This window comes from Heptranchias perlo, chromosome 10 (genome assembly GCF_035084215.1).
Source record: "Heptranchias perlo isolate sHepPer1 chromosome 10, sHepPer1.hap1, whole genome shotgun sequence".
NCBI lineage: Eukaryota > Metazoa > Chordata > Chondrichthyes > Hexanchiformes > Hexanchidae > Heptranchias > Heptranchias perlo.
Genome location: NC_090334.1, coordinates 83007255 through 83028280, shown reverse-complemented (window position 1 = coordinate 83028280; position 21026 = coordinate 83007255). Strand labels below are relative to the sequence as shown.

General features: G+C 45.8%; 1 protein-coding gene across 1 annotated transcript in view; it reads left to right on the top strand.

The window, feature by feature from the left end:
* Nucleotides 1-21026, top strand: part of brf1b (BRF1 RNA polymerase III transcription initiation factor subunit b) — a 366821-nt gene that overhangs the window by 32896 nt on the left and 312899 nt on the right. The window contains exon 2 of the mRNA XM_067992099.1: nucleotides 20539-20619. Within this exon, the coding sequence (XP_067848200.1) occupies nucleotides 20539-20619 (81 nt within the window). The remainder of the gene's footprint in view (nucleotides 1-20538; nucleotides 20620-21026) is intronic.

Here is a 21026-nt window from a genome sequence, read left to right as displayed (position 1 = left end):
TTTTGCACTCACATGCTGGACTCCTCCATCGTTGAGGATGGGGATGTTTACAGAGCCTCCTCCTCCCGTTAGTTGTTTAATTGTCCACCACCATTCACGACTGGATGTGGCAGGACTGCAGAGCTTTGATCTGATCCGTTGGTTGTGGAATCGCTTAGCTCTGTCCATGGCATGTTGCTTCCGCTGTTTAGCGTGAATGTAGTCCTGAGTTGTAGCTTCACCAGGTTGGCACCTCATTTTTAGGTATGCCTGGTGCTGCTCCTGGCATGCTCTTCTACACTCCTCATTGAACCAGGGTTGATCCCCTGGCTTGTAGATCATGGTAGAGTGAGGAATATTCCGGGCCATGAGGTTACAGATTGTGCTGGAATACAATTCTGCTGCTGCTGATGGCCCACAGTGCCTCATGGATGCCCAGTTTTGAGCTGCTAGATCTGTTCTGAATCTATCCCATTTAGCACAGTGGTAGTGCCACACAACACGTTGGATGGTGTCCTCATTGCGAAGACGGGACGTCATCTCCACGAGGACTGTGCGGTGGTCACTCCTACCAATACTGTCATGGACAGATGCATTTGCGGCAGGTAGATTGGTGAGGACAAGGTCAAGTAAGTTTTTCCCTCGTGTTGGTTCGCTCACCACCTGCCGCAGGCCCAGTCTGGCAGCTGTATCCTTCAGGACTTGGCCAGCTCGGTCAGTAGTGGTGCTACCGAGCCACTCTTGGTGATGGACATTGATGTCCCCCACCCAGAGTACATTTTGTGCCCTTGCTACCCTCAGTGCTTCCTCCAAGTGGTGTTCAGCATGGAGGAGGACTGATTCATCAGCTGAGGGAGGACGGTAGGTGGTAATCAGCAGGAGGTTTTCTTGCCCATGTTTGACCTGATGCCATGAGATTTCATAGGGTCCAGAGACAATTTTGAGGACTCCCAGGGCCATTCCCTCCTGACTGTATATCACTGTACCGCCACCTCTGGTGGGTCTGTCCTGCCGGTGGGATAGGACATACCCAGGGATGGTGATGGATGAGTCTGGGACATTGGCTGAAAGGTATGATTCTGTGAGTATGGTTGTGTCAGGCTGTTGCTTGACTAGTCTGTGGGACAGCTCTCCCAATTTTGGCACAAGTCCCCAGATGTTAGTGAGGAGGACTTTGCAGGGTCGACTGGGCTTGGTTTTCCTTTTTCGTGTCCGGTGCCTAGTGGTCTGATGGCAGGTGGTCCGTCTGGTTTTATTCTTCTTGTGACTTTTTTTCGCGAGGATTGGCTAACTAACAGAGAACAAAGAGTCAGGATAAAAGGGTAATTTTCAAAATGGCAGTCTGTAACTAGTGGGGTGCCGCAGGGATCAGTGCTGGGGCCTCAACTATTTACAATATATATCAATGACTTGGATGAAGGAACAGAGTGTCTTGTGGCCAAATTTGCTGATGATACAAAGATAGGTGGAAAAGCAAGTTGCAATGAAGACATAAAGTGTCTGCAAAGGAATATTAACAGGTTAAGCGAATGGGCAAAAATTTGGCAGGTGGAATATAATGTGGGAAAATGTGAAGTCATCCACTTTGGGAGGAAAAATAAAAAAGCAAAATATTATTTGAATGGAGAAATACTACAAAATGCTGCTGTACAGAGGGATCTGGGTGTCCTCGTACATGAAACACAAAAAGTCAACACACAGGTGCAGCAGGTAATCCGGAAGGCAAATGGAATATTGGCCTTTATTTCTCGGGGGATGGAGTATAAAAGCAGGGAAGTCGTGCTACAACTGTACAGGGTGCTGGTGAGACCACACCTGGAGTACTGCGTACAGTTCTGGTGCCTTTATTTAAGGAAGGACATACTTGCATTGGAGGCAGTTCAGAGAAGGTTCACTATGTTGATTCTGGGTATGGAAGGGTTGTCTTATGAGGAAAGATTGAACAGGTTGGGTCTATACTCACTGGAGTTTAGAAGAATGAGAGGAGATCTTATTGAAACACACAAGATCCTGAGGGGACTCGATAGAGTAGATGCTGAGAGGATGTTACCCCTCATGGGGGAAGCTAAAACAAGGGGCATAGTCTCAGAATAAGAGGTCGCCCGTTTAAGACGGAAATGAGGAGGAATTTCTTCTCCCAGAGGGTCGTGAATCTTTGGAATTCTTTACTCCAAAAAGCTGTGGAGGCTGAGTCATTGAATACATTCAAGGCTGAGTTCGACAAATTTTTGATCAGCAAGGGAGTCAAAGGATATGGGGAAAGGGCGGGAAAGTGGAGAGGAGGTAAAAATCAGATCAGCCATGATCTCATTAAATGGCGGAGCAGGCTCGAGGGGCTGAATGGCCTACTCCTGCTCCTATCTCTTATGGTCTTATGGGTTTGGGAGGTGCTGTCGAAGAAGCCTTTGCGAGTTGCTGCAGTACATCCTGTAGATGGTACACACTGCAGCCACGGTGCGCCGATGGTGAAGGGAGTGAATGTTTAGGGTGGTGGATGGGGTATCACTCAAGCGGGCTGCTTTGTCCTGGATGGTATCGAGCTTCATGAGTGTTGTTGGAGCTGCACTCATCCAGGCAAGTGGCTAGTATTCCATCACACTCCTGACTTATGCCTTTATAAATGGTGGAAAGGTTTTGGGGAGTCAGGTGGTGGGTCACTCGCCGCAGAATACCCAGCCTCTGATCTGCTCTTGTCGCCACAGTATTTAAGTGGCTGGTCCAGTTAAGTTTCTGGTCAATGGTGACCCCGCCAGGAGGGTTGAGGGAAAATATTGGACAGGACACTGGAGAGAACTCCCCAGCTTTGTGTCCTTTGGTTACCGACCCTTCTGCCATTGGAAACAGTTTCTCCTTATTTACTCTGTCAGAACTGTTCATGATTTTGAGCGCCTCTATCAAATCTCCTCTTAACCTTTTCTGCTCTAAGCAGAACAATTCCAGCTTCTCCAGTCTCTCCACATAACTGAAGTCCCTCATCGCTGGCACCATTCTAGTAAATCTCTTCTGCACCCTCTCTAAGGCCTTGACATCCTTCCTAAAGTGTGGTGCCCAGAATTGAACACACTGCTCAAGCTGAGGCCTGGTGTTTTCTAAAGGTTTAACATAACTTCTTTGCTTTTGTACTGTGTGCCTCTATTAATAAAGCCTAGGATCCATGAATTTTTTGAGCAGGTAACAAGGACGGTCGATGAGAGTAGTGCCTTTGATGTTGTCTACATCCATTTTAGCAAGGCATTTGACAAGGTCCCACGTGGCAGACTGGTCAAAAAAATAAAAGCCCATGGGATCCAATGGAGAGTGGCTAGTTGGATCCAAAATTAGCTCAGCGGCAGTAAGCAGAGGGTAATGGTTGACGGGTGTTTTTGCGACTGGAAGGCTGTTTCCAATGGGGTCCTGCAAGGTACGATACGAGGTCCCTTGCTTTTTGTGGTATATATTAATAATTTGGACTTGAATGTGGGAGGCTTGATCAAGAAGTTTGCAGATGATACAAAAATTAGTTGTGTTGTTGATAGTGAGGAGGAAAGCTGTAAACTGCAGGAAGATATCAATGGACTGGTCAGGTGGGCAGAAAAGTGGCAAATGGAATTCCAATCCGGAGAAGTGTGAGATAATGCATTTGGGGAGGGCAAACAAGGCAAGGGAATACACAATAAATGGGAGGATACTGAGAGGTGTAGAGGAACAAAGGGACCTTGGAGTGCACGTCCACAGATCCCTGAAAGTAGCAGGACAGGTCGATAAGATGGTTAAGAAGGCATATGGGACACTTTCCTTTATTAGCCGAGGCATAGAATATAAGAGCAGGGAGGTTATGCTGGAACTGTATAAAACATTGGTTAGGCCACAGCTTGAGTACTGCATACAGTTCTGGTCACCACATTACAGGAAAGATGTGATTGCACTAGAGAGGGTACAGAGGAGATTTACAACGATATTGCCAGGGCTGGAAAATTTTAGCTGAGAAAAGATTGGATAGGCTGGGGTTGTTTTCTTTGAAACAAAGGAGGCTGAGGGGAGATTTAATTGAGGTGTATAAAATTATGACGGGACTAGATGGAGTGGATAGGGAGGACCTATTTCCCTTAGCAGAGGGGCCAGTGACCAGCGGGCACAGATTTAAAGTAATTGGTAGAAGGATTAGAGCAGAGCTGAGGAGAAATCTTTTCACCCAGAGGGTGGTGGGGGTCTGGAACTCACTGCCCGAAAGGGTGCTGGAGGCAGAAACCCTCAGTTAATTTAAAAAGTACTTGGATGTGCACCTGAAGTGCCGTAACCTACAGGGCTACGGACCACGTGCTGGAAAGTGGGATTAAGCTGGATGGCTCTTTTTCGGCCGTCACGGACACGATGGGCCGAATGGCCTCCTTCTGTGCCGTAACTAACTTTCTTTCTATGATTCTATGTTCCCATATGCTTTTTTAACAGCCTTCTCAACTTGTCCTGCCACCTTCAAAGATTTGTGTACATACACCCCCAGGTCTTTGTTCCTGTACCCCCTTTAAAATTGCACCATTTAGTTTATATTGCCTCTCCTCATTCTTCCTACCAAAGTGAATCATTTCACACTTCTGTGTTAAATTTCATCTGTCATGTATCTGCCCATTTCACCAGTCTGTCTATATCCTCCTGAAGTCTGTTACTATCCTCCACATTGTTTTTACCACATCCGTGTCATCTGCAAACTTTGAAATTATATTCTGTATACCCAAGTCGAGGTCATTATTATATATCAAAAAGCAATGGTCCTAATATCGACCCTTGGGTTACACCACTCTATATTTCCCTCTGGGAAAAACAACCGTTCACCACTACTCTCTGCTTTCTGTCCCTTAGCCAATTCTGTATCCACGCTGCCACTGTCCCCTTAATCCCATGGGCTTTAATTTTGCTAACATGTCTATTATGTGGTACTTTATCAAACGCCTTTTGAAAGTCCATAAACACAGCATTAACCATACTACCCTCATCAACCCTCTCCATTACTTCATCATCAAAGAACTCAATCAAGTTAGTCAAACATGATTCTTCTCTAGTGAAGATCGATGTGAGGAGATCTTTTTTGTCCCTAATCGGCCCCACCTTTGACTGTTCTTTTATTATTTATATGTTTAGAAAAGCCCATCCCCGTGCCAAATTAGTTTAAACCCTCCTCCATAGCACTAGTTAACCTCACTGCAAGGACATTGATCCTAGCACTGTTGAGGTGCAACCCGCCCATCTACAACAGATCCCTCTTGCCCCAGAACAGGTCCCAATGCCCCAGGAATCTGAAGCCCTCCCTCCTGCACCATTTCTCCAGCCACGCATTAACTTGTCTTATCCGACTATTCCTATACTCACTAGCATGTGGCATTGGGGGTAATCCAGAGATTACTACTTTTGAGGTCCTGCTTTATAACTTCCTCCCTAGCTCCTGAGACTCTGACTGCAGGACCTCGACCCTTTTCCTTCCTATGTCATTGGTTCCCGCATGGACCACGATTTCTGGCTGCTCCCCTTCCCCCACCCTGTTCTGCACCTATTCAGTGATGACCTTTTCCCTGGCAGCGGGGGGGGGGGGCTTGACAGGGTAGATGCTGAGAGGTTGTTTCCCCTGGCTGTAGAGTCTAGAACTAGGGGGCGTGGTCACAGGATAAGGGGTCGGCCATTGAAGACTGAGATGAGGAGGAATTTCTTCACTCAGAGGGTTGTGAATCTTTTGGATCGTAGAATATATTCAAAGCTGAAATCAATAGATTTTTGGACTCTAGGGGAATCAAGGGATATGGGGATCGGGTGGGAAAGTGGTGTTGAGATCAAAGATCAGCCATGATCTTATTGAATGGCGGAGCAGGCTCGAGGGGCTGTATGGCCGACTCCTGCTCCTATTTCTCATGTTCTTATAGCACCAGGGAGGCAACATACCATGCGGGACTCAAGTCAGCGGTCTCCTTTTTAAAAAAAAATTATGAAAATCCATCTTTTCGACCAAACTTTTGGTGAACCCTCCGAACTCTCCCACTGTGACTTTATTCCCTAATATCTATTTTACTACTTTATTTCTGCTTTCTCCCTCCTCTCCAAAGCACTTTCAGACATTCTCTATGTGAACGGCGTAAGTAAGTGCACATTAATGTGCTGACTGCGATTATTCAGCAAGGTCACTTCATTCACCACATCATGCTTAGTTAGAAGCACAGCTGATGTAAATATATGTATTTATTTATTTATTGGGCGTTTAATTGGAGCAAGTATTTGCGTGCACTGCTGAGCTTCGGGTAGCAAGAGACAATCAGCAGTGCTCCCACTTCCTGTCCACCAGGTGGCAGTGTGTGCCCATGAAGGTAAGCCTGGTGCTGGCACTGTTTACGTACTGAGATCTGCAGTTTGCCTTTTCTGTGATCTTTTGCTGAACTGCGTTGAAGTGAACCAGGCAAACATAAACTGTTTCTTTGTAAAACACAGAACAAATGCATCCTACAGGGGAAAATGAGAGCTGGCATTTCCGTACATTCTCACTGCTGAATTGCATTTGGCGAGCCTGATTTGCACTTTTAATTTCCAAATTTTCTTGGTTCACCTGGACCTGATTTGTGTTCAGTTTTCCTCAAACCTGTGCACCTCTAATAGAAAACTTGAATTTATGTAGCGCCTTTCAGGACGTCCCGAAGTGCTTTACAGCCAATGAAGTACTTCAGAAGTGTAGTCACTGTTGTAATGTAGGAAACGCCAGTTTGCGCATGGCAAGATCCCACAGGCAACAATGTGATGATGACCAAATAATCTGTTTTTAGTGATGTTGGTTAAGGGATAAATATTGCCCCAGGACACTGGGGAGAACACCCTGCTCTTCTTCAAAATAGTGGCCCTTGCATCGTTTATGTCCACCTGAGAGGGCAGATGGGGCCTCGGTTTAACGTCTCATCCATCCGAAAGACAATGCAGCGCTCCCTCAGTACTGCAAAGGGAGTGTCAGCCTAGAGTTTGTGCTCAAGTCTCTGGAGTGGGACTTGGACCCACGAAACTTCTCACTCAGAGGCGAGAAGTTAGTTGGTGCCAGCCCCACTCCAGGAATCGAGCACGTGATTTGTAGGTGGCAGAGTTTCCAACTCTGCTCCAGAAAAGGGGCGAAGGAGTGAACCGGACAATGATCAACAGGTTAGACTTGTCGGTACTAAGCAAATTACTAGAGACCGTAACTAGCGAGAAAATAAATGAATACTTTAGACAGATCGTGTGGATTTGTTTAGGGTTGGTCATGATTTTTTTTTTGCGAATAGCAGGAACTATAAACATGGAGGGAGGGGGGTCCGGGGGGGCTGAATTTTATATGCTTTTCCAGAAAGGGTTGTGCTAAATGAATGTTTTTCAGACTGGCAGGGAGTAGCTAGTGGGATGCCCCAGGGATTGGTGTTGGGGAAAATATATAATTAGATATCAAGGGGAGGATAGCAAAGTTTGCAGATGCCAAACTGGGAGGTTTAGGAAACTGCCAGGTATCACCCCTCCTCCCGTTGCTTGACGTCTTTTTTTTTTCCTTTCATGCTTCTGTGAAACGCCGTAGGATGTTTTTGTGTGTTGAAGGCTCTATAAAAATGCAAGTTGCTGACTTAAATATGAAAGAAAAATGGGCAGATAAGTGACAGGTCCAGTTCATTGGAGAAAAATAATTATTTTGGGAAAAAGAATGGAAATATACCCTTTAAATGGTAAATTTATCATAGCGTGGGAGAATCAAAGGGATCAAGGTACGCAGAGACTCAAATCCGTAAACGTGTTTGGATAATTTTTATTAAAAAAGCTATGAAGGCTAATGGGGTTTTGGGTTTATAGTAAGATGAATACACCACATTTGGAGTGTTATGTGCAGTCCTGGGCTGCTTGCTACAGGAGGATATAATGACCTTGGAGAAAGTACATTACACATTTACAAGGGTTGAACAGTCTGTGTTGCGAGGGAGAACGCGGGGCTGATCTCTTGAACTGAGAATATTGGGAGGCTGTTTAATGGAGTTGTTCAAAATGGGTATGGGAAACGGGAGAGAGATTATTTCTATTGGTGGGTAGATCAAAGACCAGGCCAAATTCTCCAGAATAAGCACTAGGTATGTAAAAGGGGGAGGTTAGAGGCAATATTTTCACCAGAGTGTTATCGGAATGCTTTCCCACAACTGTAAACAATTTTACAACACCAAGTTATAGTCCAGCAATTTTATTTTAAATTCACAAGCTTTCGGAGACTACCTCCTTCCTCAGGTGAACGATGTGAAAATTGTTTACAATTGTCAACCCCAGTCCATCACCGGCATTCCCACAACTGATGATTGATGCTAAGTCGATGACTGCATTCAAAAAGGGATTGGATAATTATTTAAACTAGAATATGAAAGGGAAGTGGGAGAAAGCAGGAAAATGGGATTGTTCTCTCAAGCTTACTTCAAAAACTGGTAACACAGTAGCTGTGGTTGCACCTCAGGCCTCCCCCTGCCTAATGTAGGGGAGCGTGGGAGAGGACAGGGGCATAAGGTTGGGGAGGAGTGGAGCAGGGAGTCATTAGGTGGAGGGGGACGCATTAGTTTAAGGGGAGGCATTATCATAGTAGGTACAGCACAGGAGGAGGCCATTTGGCCCATTCTGCCTGTGCCGGCTCTTTGAAAGAGCTATCCAGTTAGTCCCACTCCCCTGCTCTTTCCCCATAGCCCTGTAAATTTTTTCCCTTCAAGTATTTACGTGCACTTGCAATCTCTACCACCAAGAAGGACGAGAGCAACAACATCATGGGAACACCATCGCCTTCAAGTTCCTCATCCAGTCACACACCATCCTGACTTGGAAATATATCGCTGTTCCTTCACTGTCGCTGGGTCAAAAATCCTGAAACAACCTACCCAAAAGCACTGGGGGAGCACCTTCACCACACGGACTGCAGTGGTTCAAGAAGAAGGCCCACCACCACCTTCTCAAGGGGCCACTAGGGATGGGCAATAACTGCCAGCCTTGCCAGCATCGCCCATGTCTTGAACAGAAAATGTTAAAAATCAGCAGGGAATAGCGAGAATGGCCAAATTGTCACCTGTGCTTAAAATGTCCATGTTTCTATATAGGCTGAGACTGTCATGCAGTACAGAGGGGTTTCTGCATTGGCGGGGGTGGGGGGCATTCCTTCAGATGAGGTGTCAAACAGAGGTCCTGCCTGTCTCTCTTCAGTGGTTCAGGAGGAGCACAATTGAAAGAAGAGCAGGGGAGTTTTCCTGGTGTCTTGGCCAACATTCCTCCATCAACCAACACCGCCAGAAACAGATTAACTGGTCGTTCTGTTTGTGAGGCATGATGGCTGCTAAATTAGCCTGCATAAGTCACTGCTTTTTTTTAGTAAGTAATGTTTCTCATCGCTGTGATCGAGTGCGATGTGAATGCATGTCCTTTCTCGTGTAACCTGTTGGGAGGGAGAAGGCAAGTTACTCTAGCCAGCTGTTGGGTACAGGCTGTTGCCCAAGGTGACTCACTCACTGGACCATATATACTGGAGAGAACAGATCACCTCTTCTGTCCTCCCATTTCACAGGTTGAAGGCTGAGAGAATCTACTGTATGTGTGATACTTTGTACCATTCTGTGATGTGGACTGTTGGGACAGCAGCGCCCCTCAGATCCCCATGACATTCCCAGCAAGGCCGGCATCTATTGCCCATGCCTCGTTGCCCTGAGAAGGTAGTGGTGGGCCGCCTTCTTGAACTGCTACAGTCCTTGTTATTCTTTGTAGCGGTTTGATACAACTGAGTGACTTGCTAGGCCACTTCAGAGGGCAGTTAAGAGTCAACCACGTTGGTGTGGAACTGGAATTAAATATAGGCCCAGACCGGGTAAGGACGGCAGGTTTCCTTCCCTAAAGGACATTAGTGAACCAGTTGGATTTTTACGACAGTCCGACAGCTTCAGGATCACTTTTAGACATAGAGAAAACTACAGGCCATAAATATAAAATAGTCGCTAATAAATACAATAGGGAATTCAGGAGAAACTTCTTCACCCAGAGAGTGGTTAGATGTGGAACTCGCTACCACAAGGTGTAGTTGAGGTGAATAACGTAGATGTATTTAAGGGGAAGCTGGATAAACACATGAGGGAGAAAGGAATAGAAGGATATGCTGATAGGGTGCGATGAAGTAGGGAGGGAGGAGGCTCGTGTGGAACATAAACGCTAGCATAGACCAGTGGGGCCGAATGGCCTGTTTCTGTGCTGTAGTTTCGATGTAACTCGATGTTTACTAATACTAGCTTTTTATTTCCAGATTTTTAAAAAAACTGAATTCAATTTATCAAACTGTCATGGTGGGATTTGAACTTGTGTTCTCTGGATTATTAAAAAAAAATTAATCCAGACCTCTCGCTACTTGTCCAGTAACATCACCACGGCACTACCATTGCTGATTATCCTGGACCTGTCATCAACTAGTTTTGGTTCTATAGTTCAGCATCCTGTTGGCTTTGTTGATTGCCACTGTGCATTGATTGGACATGCTAACTGAGTCGCACAAGACTCCTGAGTCACTTTCACCTTCATCCTTAACTATCTCAACACCATTCATTTTGCACTTGTCTGAATTAAACTCAATCTGCCTACTTGCGTATCTTGCCTGTAATTTCGGGGCTGTCTCTCCTGAACCCCACTGCTCCCTCCTAGTTTGGTATCATCTGCAACTTTGGCCACTTTGCATTGGGTTTCTGAATGCAGGTCACTGATGTAAGCTAGAAAGTGCTGGTGATGTTTCTATGTCCACATGTCAGAGATGGCTTCTGGTGAGCACTTGCGTGTTTTGCTACTTTTTTTGGAGGACGACACAAGTTGCCCCGTCTGCTCTGTGGTTTAAGCAGTGCGTGAGGCGCAGGCTGAGTTGCTTCGGAAAGCGAGTCATTTTTGTGTGTTATTGGTCCTTGCGGTCGTGATAGAAGCACTTTCAGCTGCTGATTTTTAAAATAATAAAGGATTCCGGTCATCATGGCCTGTTTCACAAGTAATAACGGCTTTGCAGAATTATGATTACTAGGAACTGTCCCTCGAGATTGAAAAATTGCACATGTCACTCCGCTTTTTAAGAAAGGAGAGGGAGGGAAACCGGGGGATTATAGACCAGTTAGCCTAACATCTGTTGTGGGGAAATTGCTGGAGTCTATAATTAAGGATAGGGTGACTGAACACCTCGGGAATTTTCAGTTAATCAGGGAGAGCCAGCATGGATTTGTGAAAGGTAGGTTGTGCCTGACAAATCTGATTGAATTTTTTGAAGAGGTGACTAAAGTAGTGGTCAGGGGAATGTCAATGGATGTTATTTATATGGACTTCCAGAAGGCATTTGATAAGGTCCCACATAAGAGACTGTTAGCTAAGATAGAAGCCCAGGGAATCGAGGGAAAAGTACGGACTTGGTTAGAAAGTTGGCTGAGCGAAAGGCGATAGAGAGTAGGGATAATGGGTAAGTATTCACATTGGCAGGATGTGACTAGTGGAGTCCCACAGGGATCTGTCTTGGGGCCTCAATTATTCACAATATTTATTAACGACTTAGATGAAGGCATAGAAAGTTTGCCGATGACACAAAGATTGGTGGCATTGTAAGCAGTGTAGATGAAAACATAAAATTACAAAGGGATATTGATAGATTAGGTGAATGGGCAAAACTGTGGCAAATGGAATTCAATGTAGACAAATGTGAGGTCATCCACTTTGGATCAAAAAAGGATAGAACAGGGTACTTTCTAAATGGTAAAAAGTTAAAAACAGTGGATGTCCAAAGGGACTTAGGGGTTCAGGTACATAGATCACTGAAGTGTCATGAACAGGTGCAGAAAATAATCAATAAGGCTAATGGAATGCTGGCCTTTATATCCAGAGGACTAGAGTACAAGGGGGCAGAAGTTATGCTGCAGCTGTACAAAACCTTGGTTAGACCGCACCTGGAGTACTGTGAGCAGTTCTGGGCACCGCACCTTCGGAAGGACATATTGGCCTTGGAGGGAGTGCAGCGTAGGTTTACTAGAATGATACCCGGACTTCAAGGGTTAAGTTACGAGGAGAGATTAAACAAATTGGGGTTGTATTCTCTGGAGTTTAGAAGGTTAAGGGGTGATCTGATCAAAGTTTATAAGATATTAAGGGGAACGGATAGGATGGATAGAGAGAAACTATTTCTGCTGGTTGGGGATTCTCGGAGTAGGGGGCACAGTCTAAAAATTAGAGCCAGAGCTTTCAGAAGCGAGATTAGAAAACATTTCTACACACAAAGGGTTGTAGAAGTTTGGAACTCTCTTCCGCAAACGGCAATTGATACTAGTTCAATTGATAAATTTAAATCTGAGATAGATAGCTTTTTGGCAACCAAAGGATATGGGCCAAAGGCAGGTATATGGAGTTAGATCACAGATTAGCCATGATCTTATCAAATGGCGGAGCAGGCACGAGGGGCTGAATGGCCTACTCCTGTTCCTATGATTGATACTGAACAGTGAGTCCGTCATCGGCACAGTACTGGTGTGGAAAGGGTGTCCGAGTCTGATGATGTGGGGGAGATGAATTAGCGAGCACAGCTAATGCTTGCCGAGAGTCGTCCTGAGTGTTTGACTATATCGCTCCATGATATAATGTTGGAATTTGTATATGGCGCCTTATTGTGCGCCCTGGGATGCCCCAAAGCACTTCACGCAGAATTGTTTACTTTGAAGTGCAGTGACTGCTGTGTAGACAAACACGGCAGCCTCTCTGCACACAACGACTTCCCAAACAGCAATGAGACGATCATTGTGTTTTGCCTATTTAACAGCGGTGGCTGCATTTCACAAAGTAATTCATCGGCTTCAAATTGCTTTGGGACATCCTGAGATAAGACACCATAAAGACACAAGTTCTTCTGTTCCTGAGCGGGGGGGAGGGGGGGGAAGTAATGGTTGGGCGAGGGGCGGTCCAGGGAAGAGGGGTTTTGAGGCTTTTAAAAGTAGAGAGGTCGATGACTGGGTTGAGGCATTGAGTGAAAGAGTCAAACATTGTCTGAGAAGAGTGTTCTCTGGAGGAGATGGCTGAAGAGGGAGGGAGGGAGGGAGGGGTCAACCAACTTTACTACTAGGGGTACACAGCAATAATCCAGTCCGACGTGGGGGTGCGGGGAAAAGACCCCCTCCCATGAGGGGGTGAGGGGCAAAGTGGGGGTGCGGGGAAAAGACCGCCTCACGGGCAAAGACCCCCTCTAGTGAGGGGATCGTGGGGCAAAGACCTGCTGTGATGAATTGCATTAAGCAATCGTGAGTTTGCCATGTGAAGTTTGTAAATCCTTACAGTGGAGTATTGCAAATTTGGCACCTACCTCACTGACGGTACACAGGTTCAGTTTCAGCTTACCTCATCATGAGGTAATGCTGCTGGATTTACAGAGAACCACAAACACCAATTAGGGTGTTGATTTTCTGAATGTTAAAGTATTAATGATTGTATTAACACTGATGTCATTTTATTTAATGCTCTGGCAGATAAATAAACAAAATAAAAAATCTTATTCAAGATTTACCCTGTGGTAAGTGATACTTTCTAGAGTTGCTTTTGCAGTGCAGCCCAGTTCTTGGGCCAGTGTCTAACTGGGGCACTGTCCTGCATTTACCAGGTGACAGTGCAGACAGTCTTTCTGTAACCCGGTTGGACTGTGGGGCTCGTCATTTAGTGCAGACCGGCTGTGACTGACGAGTATACGTCTGCAGTCTACTGATGTCATTGCAGACGCCTCTGAGTCAGAAGTTCGTGGGTTCGAGCCCTCGCCCCAGAGACTTGAGCACAAAATCCAGGCTGACACTGCCAGTGCAGTACTGAGGGAGTGCTGTAATGTTGCAGGTGTTGTCTTCCAGATGAGACATCAAACCGAGGCTTTGTCTGCCCTCTCAGGTGGATGTAAAAGATCCCACGGCACTATTTCGAAGAAGAGCTCCCAATATTTATCCCTCAACCAATAACCTAAAGAGGAGATTATCTGGTCAGTATCTCATTGCTATTTGTGGGATCTGGTGTGCACAAATTGGCAGCAGCATTTCCTACATTACAACAGTGACTACACTTCAAAAAGTACTTAATTGTGTGTAAAGTGCTTTATCGATAAGGAGTCTGCATGGTTCAGTATTCACAGGGGTCACGCACCGACACAGTACGCTGCCTTACTCTGATTCACCCAGCACAGTGTGCACCCTATACTTGCACAGTACACTGACCCCAGAGCACAGCTTCCAGCAAGCCCTTCAAACTGGAATAAGTTAATTCTCTGATTTTTTTTTTTGTTCTGTTGACAATTGCAGCCAAAATATGCAAACAGCAGTGAACCTAGGAACGCAATAGTGATGAGGGCTGGTGTTGGTTTGCGACATTTTAGAAAGAAAGAAAAGATTTTCATTTACATAGCACCTTTCACGACCTCAGGAGTCCCAAAGTGCTTTACGGTCATTGAAGTACTTTTTTGAATGTAGTCACTGTTGTAATGTAGGAAACGCGGCAGCCAATTTGCGCACAGCAAGATCCCACTAGCAGCAATGTGATAAATGATCAGATAACTTGTTTTGGTGATGTTAGTTGAGATATAAATATTGGCCAGAACACAAAGTGAATGACCTCACATTTGCCTACATTGAATTCCATTTGCCTCAGTTTTGCCCATTCACCTAATCTATCAATATCGCTTTGTAATTTTATGTTTCCATCTACACTGCTTACAATGCCACCAATCTTTGTGTCATCAGCAAACTTAGATATGAGATTTTCTATGCCTTCATCTAAGCCGTTAATAAATATTGTGAATAACTGAGGCCCCAAGACAGATCCCTGCGGGACTCCACTAGTCACATCCTGCCAATGTGAATACTTACCCATCATCCCTACTCTCTGTTGCCTTTTACTCAGCCAACTTCCTAACCAAGTCCGTACTTTTCCCTCGATTCCATAGGCTTTGATCACCTCTCCCTAATATCTCCTCCTTTTCCCCGGCATTCCAAATTAAAGGCACTATATAAATGCAGGAGGTTGTTGTGGGGGTTATGTTGTTGAACCCCTAGGTCCCACTGTTCATCCAAACCCCTCAGAGCTGATCTCGTCCCGATATGTGCACTTTCCAGCTGGGTTCACAGGGTAACAGTGGGATCTTTTTCCCCCCTATCCCTGACCCAGAGGTCCTGAGACTAATTATAGTGCCGGACAACTGCCCAGGCACAGAATAATCAGTTGATTGAGCCTGGGATCCTCCTGTTCCATACTGAGCAGTATAGCTCAGCTGCTCCCTTTTGTAAACACAGAGAGCCATTGGCAATGTGTAAGTTTACTGACAATCACTTGGCTGTTTTTAACTGCTTTGAAGATGTTTGACTCAGCCTTGTTCCTCTCACACTGGTGGTCTATGCTGTTCACTCCCAGCCCAGTGCGATGCCATTTTCTGTGGTGGAAAAGAGAGATTTGATTTTTCGGTTTGGAAAGGGAAAAAATGTTGAGGTTTGGTTTGTGCAGCTTGTTCAGAAAACCAAATATGATGCACAATCATAAAATATTGCACTTTAATTGCCCAGTCTGTGCTGAGTTGGCTAATCTCAGTAATAAGGGGGGATATAGTTGGCCCCACTGCCCTGGGTTGGTGGGGGGGGAAATATCAGGCAAATTTTCCCACTGCTAGTTGCCATCCAACAAACTTGTGGCCTCTTGTGCATCCCTCCCCCCTTTTGCCCCACCAGTGGCGGCTGTGCCTTCAGCAGTCAGTGCCCCACGCTTTGAAATCCTCCCCTTCCCCCGAATCGCTCAGCCTCCCTCCTTAAAAACCAGCTCTTTGACTGACTAAGCTTTGGTCACCCATTTCTCTTCTTGATTATGCCGCTTGTGAAGCACCTTTGGAACATTTTTTACGTTAAAGATGTTAACACTGGTGAGTTTGTGTGGGTGTCGGTTGAGGGTGGGATGCCCTCCATGATGAAATGTTCAGTCATCACTCGCTGTCTCGGCTCGCATGTGAAGATTGGACACTTAGTGTGTTTCGGGGGCTACCGGTGTTTGTGGACCTGTGTCCAGCTCAGCACTAGTCATTGCCTTCAGGGGAAAACTGCCATCAGAACATTTCTCAATTTATTTGCAAAAAACGCTAATCCTATTTATTTGTATGGGAGCATGCAAGTGGAATTGGATGAATGTTGCACTACAAACCAGTTTGTTCAAAACACTCGTCTGAACACCAGGTATGGTGACTCCTTGGGGACAATTTTAACCTATCCTGCCCTTAGGGGAACTGACGGGATCAGGTGCAACACTAGTTTTACACCCGCCTGACCTTACTCTCCATTGAAGTTAATATTGGATGGGGTGTAAAACCGTTGTTCCACCCGATCCCGTGGTATTCCCGTCCAGCCAGTTAGGTTAAAATTGCCCCCAGTTGAGTTTAAAACTATGCAGTGCAGCATACCACTGCATGCATAGCTCGACCACTGTTGGCTCCAGCTGGAAACGTGAAGGTCCTGGCCTACCTTGAGACAATGGAGACGGTCCTTTCCCGTCGTTGCGGAATTTGCTGCTGGGTTTGCCTGCTCTACTGGTGGCCCAGTGAATGCGCAGGAATGGTTTTGTGCGTCTGACACTGAGACGTCAACAGCAACTAAACAGTCTGATGAAAATCCTCTGATTGAAAGTTTGACCCCGAATGACGTCCTTGTGTTGACCCCCTAATGATCTTCTGCCGCAAGCATGTCCAAAAAAAGAATTCTATATTCCCAATTGGCTGCTTACAGAGCATGACGCCAGCTGAACAAAAATGTTTGTTTTATGGAGTGGTTTTACTTTGGCTTGTTACCTGATTTTGCTGTGGATGAATTGATCCCAGTGCCCTTGTTCAAATAGTTGACTCTTGCTATGGCAAAACCACAACCCCGTATTCTCCCCCCCCCCCCGCCAAAACAAAATGAACCATGCACATGTCATATTGAAAACGCAACAGGTTGTTGTTTTTTTTGTTCGTTCATGGGATGTGGGCATCGCTGGCAAGGCCAGCATTTATTGCCCATCCCTAATTGCCCTTGAGAAGGTGGTGGTGAGCCGCCGCCTTGAACCGGTGCAGTCCGTGTGGTGAAGGTTCTCCCACAGTGCTGTTAGGAAGGGAGTTCCAGGATTTTGACCCAGCAACGATGAAGGATCAGCGATATATTTCCAAGTCAGGATGGTGTGTGACTTGGAGGGGAACGTGCAGGTGGTGGTGTTCCCATGCTCCTGCTGCCCTTGTCTTTCTGGGTGGTAGAGGTCACAGGTTTGGGAGGTGCTGTCGAAGAAGCCTTGGCAAGTTGCTTCATTGCATCTTGTAGATGGTATGCACTGCAGTCACAGTGCGCCAGTGGTGGAGGGAGTGAATGTTTAATGTGGTGGATGGGGTGCCAATCAAGTGGGCTGCTTTGTCCTGGATGGTGTCGAGCTTCTTAAGTGTTGTTGGAGCTGCACTCATCCAGGCAAGTGGAGAGTATTCCATCACACTCCTGACTTGTGCCTTGTAGATGGTGGAAAGGCTTTGGGGAGTCAGGAGGTGAGTCACTCGCCACAGAATACCCAGCCTCTGACCTGCTCTTGTTGCCACAGTATTGAAATGGCTGGTCCAGTTACGTTTCTGGTCAATGGTGACCCCTAGGATGTTGATGGTGGGGGATTCGGCGATGGTAATGCCGTTCAATGTCAAGGGAGATGGTTAGACTCTTATTGGAGATGGTCATTGCCTGGCACTTGTCTGGCGCGAATGTTACTTGCCACTTATGAGCCCAAACCTGGATGTTGTCCAAGTCTTGCTGCATGCGGGCTCGGACTGCTTCATTATCTGAGGGGTTGCGAATGGAGCTGAACACTGTACAATCATCAGCGAACATCCCCATTTCTGACCTTATGATGGAGGGATGGTCGTTGATGAAGCAGCTGAAGATGGTTGGGCCTAAGACACTGCCCTGAGTGCACACAACAAAGGGAGCCTTCAAGCTGGCATGTTTGTTTCCTTTGAGTGGACTTGCAGTAACTAGCCATGTCTGAAGAGAATGCTGACTGTTCCTGAGTCAGCCAAACAGTCCAAGTCATTCCATATTTTGTTTTTTTAATATATCGTGATCCAAAGTTGCATAATAATGGAGCTGTAGAACTCCACCAATTGATCACAATAGCTGCTGGCATATCTGTAATTGAATAACAAGATAGGTCGCAGATAAGGGAGACCATTCACTCCCATCCTAGCACATCCGTCCAGAAAGACCCTACAGTCCCTCCATCACTGGATCCAACTGTTTTGTAAACAACTCCAGAGCTTTTGTCTCCACTAAGAACTTTGTTCCCTACCAAGAACCCATTCCATGTGTTGATCACTTTGTGTCAAGAACCTCCTGACATCAGTCTTCAATTTGTCTTTCACGAGTTTGAACCCATGTCTCCTTGTCCCGCTGGCACTCATTAGTTTAATGTAGTGTTCTAGGTTAATGTCTTGTACACTGTTTGATATCTTAGACACATCTAGGGTTACATCTCAGTCACTTCCTTTCATAGCTGAGAAGCCCAAGTTTCAACAGGCTGTTCTTGTAACTCAGCCCCTCTAATGCTAAGGGGTCAACTTCATGGCTTCTTCTCAGTGTCTCCTTTGTGTCTGAGTGACCAGACCTGGACACAAGGTGTCGTGTGACCAGAGCACTGTACTGTTTGACTTCCTCTGACTTGTACTCCACTGTTCTGGCAGTATAATGCAATGTTCTATTGGCTTTGCTGCTTTGCACATTGAGCATGGAATCGACCAAAGCTCCTAGATACTGCAACTTCGTCCGTAGCTGATCATGGAATACCTGCCGCACATTTGTTCTTCCGATATGCTGTATTAATTGGTGGTGAATTTTATTTGCCACCAATCTGTCCATTTAGATTTTGTAAAATTCATGCCATATGTTCTTGGCTCCCTCTTCAGATTTGCTGTTCAGTGCAGCCAAATCAGTGCATGCTGCACCTAAATTACTAAATGGCTGACAACACTTGGTGTTACAGTAACCCAGTTGACATTTGTGTTAACAAAAGTCTGTCCAGAGATCTCTGATAGCTTGGTGAGTAGTTATACTGACCTTTGTGCTGCTAAGCCATACAGACTAGGAAATGTCTTCATCCTTGGGGCTAGGCTGGAGATCACCTTACTGTTCGCTGTCCAGGAACCCGCGCTTGAAATTGTGTGTATATCAGAGGACTAAAAGAACGGACTTGCGTTTATATAGAGCCTTTCACAACCTCAGGACGTCCCAAAGCCAATGAAGTACTTTTGAAATGTAGTCACTGTTGGGAATGTAAGGAAACGCGGCAGCCAATTTGCACACAGCAAGCTCCCACAAACAGCAGTGTGATGCGTTTAACGTTTCATCCGAAAGGCGGCATCTCCGACAGTGCAGCACTCCCTCAGTACTGCACTGGAGTGTCAGAGTGAATTATCTGCTCAAGTCTCTGGAGTGGGACTTGAACCCATGACCTTCTGACTCCGAGGTTGGAGTACTACCAAGGCTGATCCCTTGACTAAGCTGACGGGCCAGGATTCAGGCTCTGCTACGATGCCACACACGTTGAATAGCCTGGCTACGATGATTGTACAGATGTAAAAAATGGCCGGTTTGGGGAGGTACTGGAAGGTGGGTGGTGCGTATGGAACTGTACGGTGGGGGTGGGTGAGGGGAGCAAGTACTAAACAGCAGAGGTGCCGTGTGGCTGTGCGCATTTGTCATGATAGGGAGCTTATTAAATAATCTGTGTTTCTCCTTGTTGCTGTAATCATTAACTTGTAGCCTTAGTGTGAGCAATTGCTTGGGTTCAGTTGGTTATTGATCATGGTTAAAATAATTAGGTCCTTTCCATATGATCAATATATTAATGTCAGATTGAGACGTTTCTGCGTCATTGACCCCTGTTGAGAAATGATGTGTCACCGAAGCTTTGACTTCCCCGAATCCATGATCTGCAGGGCTGCGATTGTCGGTCTTTAAGCTTTTCTGTGCTGCGCATTAACGGCTTGACTGCTGGGTTCTCCTTTACATTTAACCTGTACACCTACATAATAACAGTGTCTGCACTTCATAATCAATTGGATGTAAAACACTGGAATGTCCTGAGGATGTAAAACAAGCTACTTAAATGCAAGTTATTTTCTTTTCTCTGTCTCTTTCTTTCTCCCACTCTTTCTCCCACTCTTTCTCCCCGAACGCGCGCTCTCTTTCTCTTTTTCTTTGTCTTTCCACGCACTATCTCTGTCCTGTGTGTGCACTCTCCCTTACTCTTTCTCCCACCCTTTCTTCCCTTGCGATCTCTGTCCTGTGTGCTTTTTCTCTCTCTCTCTCTCTCTCTCTCTCTCTCTCTCTCTCACACCCTTTCTCCCCCTCGCACGCTATATCTCTCCCATGCTCTTTATCCTTTCTCTGTATAGCCTGACATTGGTTAACATGATGGTTGCAGTTTAGTATTATATTGATTTGTATCCTTGAAAACCATACTGTCGTACATTTTACTGATTCACTTCCATTCTCAATTTTTGTATTTCAGGTCCGGGCAAAGCTCCATCACTGGGAACAGGATTCCACACCAACCTTGGGAAGGAGTCACGTGCACAGACTTTACAGAATGGTAAATCTGCAGCAACATTGAGCTTTAGACTAACAGGTGGCAGCCTTCTTGTAAGCCTATGTGTGTCTCTTTTTTTCACTTCTGAACAGGCCACTGGAGGTTTCATTAGATTGAGGTTTTTAACATTGGGCTGATAACTGTGTCCTGGATTTGTTTAACTAGCTACGATGCCCTTCACTTTGTCTGCAGCTTGTAGACTTCTCCCCCTCTGTCAAATTGAAGGAACTAGGCCACTCTTAAAGGGAGCTTGTGGAATTGAAGGGAAGTTGTTTTTGTCTAGAGCAGGGATATTGACACTTTTAGTTATTGGGTTACTGGGGCTCACGGGGCTACTTAGAAATGTTTACAGTGCCAAGGAACTAATTCAAAAAGTACTTCAGTTTTGAACAGGATTAGAAAACTGATTT